The following is a 4,278-nucleotide window of genomic DNA, read 5'->3' on the forward strand; positions in this document are numbered from 1 at the left end:
CCACTACTCAATCTAAAGTAGACCAATCATTACTTCTTTGATGAAACTGGACCTATTATGGGAGAAGCACGATACGTGTTTGAGTCTGTTCAATTTTGGTAGACACCAGTAATTGAGTTTGACACCAAGTATTACAACTAGTTAATGTTAATCATGACCGCAGTATTCTGTATTTAGGTATAGCAATGTCTTCATCTCTCAGAATTCAATCGTATGTGAGGGATTTGTGAGACCTTAAAACGGAATAAGTTAGGAATTACATTCACTGGCCTAGAGGGGAGAGTTCTCTTTGGTTCAGGTGAACAAAAAGCACTGATTTCAGAGCTGGTGTTGAGCATTGTTAAACTTTTGTCTCTTGATAGGAATAATTTTTCACACTGTCCATTAGGAGAACACACTGAAATTTTTGTGATGATAAATGTTTAGCTACAGAGCCCACTCCTGCAGCCATTGTGATCTGAGTATTACTGTTGATTTCTATGCTTTTTCTTTAAAAAGGTGAGTACCAAAACGCAATGTTTTTTGCTGAGAATGTATTGTGTAGAGAACACTGTACTAAGCGTTTGGGAAAGTACAATTCAGTAGAATTGGGAGACATGATCCCTTCCCACAAGGACCTCAAAATCTACAGACAGGTCAGTCTATCAATCAACTAAAGAAAAATTCAGTACTCAACAAACAGGTAATATTAAATATAATAATCAGAAATAAATCTTCTAACATCCCAAACAAATTTTCAGCAGGCTTTTTCTTTCACCAGTCACCAAATATTTGAAGGTAAAGATGAAATATAACGTTTCAAAAAAAATTCCCCCAAGGAATCAGATTTATAACTATATAGTTTTTCTAATATGAATGCAATAAAGAATTCCAACAGTCATATCTTAATAACCTGGCTTAAATTCAGGCAAAAATTTAGATGAAGTTTTCCTTTCAGATAAACAGACTCTAGAGGCAAGGTTTTTGAAAAATCAGAATCCCTAAAACTTTAGGCAAACACAGTTTGTAATTTATCTCCAATGTGCACAATTAAAAATTCAATGACTTCACAATGCCTTTTAAGTGTAAAAAATGCAAGCATCTCATGGGCATGACTTATTCTAAAGGAGCTTTCCATATTATCTCATTGCTTACTTTGTTGTAAGCAATGGCCTGGGGACCAGCTCTCAGGGGTCACCCCAATACTCCAAAGAGGCCTTATCATCCAGAACATGAGACTATCTAATCAACCCAGGAAGAACAATTCTCCTTCAAGAGGCAGGTAAATTTATCAATAAAACGTTCACCACATGTTAGTACATAGTGTAGAAGGGACAACCATCTAGGAAATAGCAGATGTGGCTTCTAATCCTAGATCTCTCACTTCCCCTTTTTACTCTCTCCCATTTAAAAGAGGAACATATTTCTACTAAAACTCTTTTGAATCTGACAGTGATGTTGGGAGGATGGATGGGACAACACTAGTAAGCTCCTCTAGACTGTAAGCACCTTGTGCACGGGCGACATGACTACCAAATCTGTTATATTGTACTCTCCCAAGTGTTTAGTGCAATACGATTGATTAATTGATTAGCAGCAGTGCTTGGTGAATACTGTCTATGTGCAACGCACTGTTGTAGGCACTGTATGTGGAATAATGAGAGAAGAGTAAAATGTGGCTCTTGCCTTCCAAGAGCTTTCAAACTAGTGAGGAAGATAGGTAAAGAACAAAAGCATGAACATCTTATACACCTAGATTACGTGAGCCAGATGCTTAAAATAACATATTTAAACTAACATTTGCACAAGAAGAATATAACGAAATATGAAGGTACTTGAGGGAAAAATGTAGGAAGGGGTACTGTGGGAAGAGCTCATGCATGGGTTGGAATCTGTAGAGCTTGAAGAATTGGCAGAAATGTGGCTTGGGGAGAAATTGAGCTCATGGGCAAATAAAGTGGAAAGCGGTGGGACAGTGAAGTGGTTTTCTTCAGTTGAGTGGACAGAATGACTTTGAAGGAAGGCAGTTAGCAGAGAGCTGTGAAGTCCACACTCAAAAGATTTAAATTGATATTATGGTAATAGGTATCCTAGCAGACTTCCAAGAAATGGAGTACCACCATTCAATGTGTTGAAGATAAATGTTTTGCTGCTCTTTGTAATGCATCATTGGATTAGGGACATAGAGACAATAAGGAACAAGGAATAGCATTATATATGTTCCTGATTTGTACTTCCCAAGCTCTTAGTACAGTGCTCTGCACACAGTAAGCACTTAGTAAATATGATTGAATGAATGAATAGTCACTGGTTGATAGGGTCTCTTTCTGGGTCAAAGGAATGAAGAGAAAGGGGTGGATATGTGGAAATATTACTCCCAAATCTATTTTATGGTCCGTAAACCTACTTTATGGTCTATTTTGTGGTCACAGGAAGGCTGGGGAAGAGGAGGGGCCAGGAAAAACGAAACCAATTTGGGACTCTTCTTTGTTATATATTGAACATATGTATTATATGTACATTTGTATGTTCATAAGTAGCATATGCACATATTTAACATGTACAAATGTACATATTTACTACTCTATTTTATTAATAATGTGCATATAGCTATAATTCTATTTATTCTGATAGTTTTGACACCTGTCTACTTGTTTTGTTCTGTTGTCTGTCTCCCCGTTCTAGGCAGTGAGCCCGTTGTTGTGTAGGGACCATCTCTATGTGTTGCCGATTTGTACTTCCCAAGCGCTTAGTACAGTGCTCTGCATATAGTAAGAGCTCAATAAATGCGATTGAATGAATGAAGGAATGAATGAATTTTACTAAGAACGCATTGTTTGGTTTTGTTTGTTTTTCTTGTGAAACTTTCACCCTCTCATTGTTAGTACATGAGTACTCAGTCAGTATGCATGTGTATAAGTGTGTTTGTGTATAGGTGGATTTGTGTGTGCCGTTGCATGTTGGGGATTTGAAGAGATTTCTATGTGTAAGTCATGTATTGGGATGCTTTGTTCCCTGCAAGTAAGCTGTAATTATTTCATCCCCTAGCAGGCTTTGTCCCATCCGATGAAGTTGATAGGACATAGTGTGGTGGGGAAAATGAGGGTTCAGTAATGATAAACATTATTAGCAAAGTGATGAGAAAATGAAACACTTTATTATCATTCCTTTGCAGAATTTGTATTATTGGCTAACCTCCCCACTCACCTGAACTTGCTTCTACCGAACGAGAACTTTGACACCATACATTTTACAATCATCTCTTTGATCCAGGACTAAACAAGCTATCCAACCTCATGCTGACAAATGTTTATAGGCAAGAACTGGACTCTGAAAACATTTCTACTGATTTTTTTCCTGAAAGAGAAGACACATTTTGGGCCCAGGTATTTCTGTACTTACACTGTTAAAAAAAAAAGAACACGAATGAAGGAAGGCAATCAGTCGCATGTGACTGAATTCATTCTTTTCGGTTTCTCGAATCTTCGTGAATTTCAAGTCTACCTGTTTATGATTTTCCTTGTGATATACCTAATAGCCTTGATAGGAAACTTCTTCTTAGTGTTGGTCTCCACTATGGACACTACCCTTCAAACCCCCATGTACTTTTTCCTTAGGAGGCTGTCCCTAATGGATATAGGCTACACTACTGTCATCATCCCCAAAATACTCACCAATTTCCTGTCCAAGAATCAAAGTATTTCCTTTCGTGGCTGTGCATCCCAGGTGTATTTCTCCTCCTTTTTCGGCCCCTCAGAATGTTTGATCCTGATAACGATGGCTTATGACAGACATACAGCCATTTGTGACCTGCTCCTCCGCTATTCTCTCATTATGAACCGGAGGCTTTGTCTGCAGCTGGCCCTGGCTTCCTGGCTATCAAGGATTCCTGTGGCAACAGTACAGACTACAATGATGTTCACATTGCCCTTCTGTGGGCATAATCTAATTGACCATTTCTTCTGTGATAGCCGTCCTCTCTCAGAGGTAGTGTACACAGAAACCTTCGCGTTTGAGGTGTACGGTGTCACAGCGACCGTGACATTTTTGATGTTCCCCTTTGGAGTAATCATTGTATCTTACGTCCACATCATCGTCACCATCCTGAAAATGTCCTCTGCCAAGGGCCGTCGCAAAGCCCTCTCCACCTGCTCATCCCACCTCATTGTGGTTTCACTGTTCTTCGGGGCTGCGAGTTTGACTTATTTCCGAGTCAAATCCTCCTACACTCCTGAGAGCAACAAACTGCTTTCTCTCTCCTATACAGTTTTCACTCCCGTGCTAAATCCCCTGATCTAA

The 4,278-nt window shown here is 39.0% G+C and overlaps 1 protein-coding gene across 1 annotated transcript; it reads left to right on the top strand.

The window, feature by feature from the left end:
* The first annotated feature begins 3,489 nt into the window (after positions 1 to 3,489).
* On the top strand, positions 3,490 to 4,278 carry LOC119939955 (olfactory receptor 10A7-like). Its single transcript, XM_038759987.1, has one exon. It carries the CDS (start codon positions 3,490 to 3,492, stop codon positions 4,276 to 4,278), a length of 789 nt encoding a protein of 262 aa, XP_038615915.1.

Source organism: Tachyglossus aculeatus, chromosome 18 (assembly GCF_015852505.1).
Source record: "Tachyglossus aculeatus isolate mTacAcu1 chromosome 18, mTacAcu1.pri, whole genome shotgun sequence".
Lineage (NCBI taxonomy): Eukaryota > Metazoa > Chordata > Mammalia > Monotremata > Tachyglossidae > Tachyglossus > Tachyglossus aculeatus.

What these genes read in the sequence shown, in the direction of transcription:
- LOC119939955 (XM_038759987.1), top strand. Translation starts at nt 3,490, where the DNA reads ATGATTTTCCTTGTGATATACCTAATAGCCTTGATAGGAAACTTCTTC.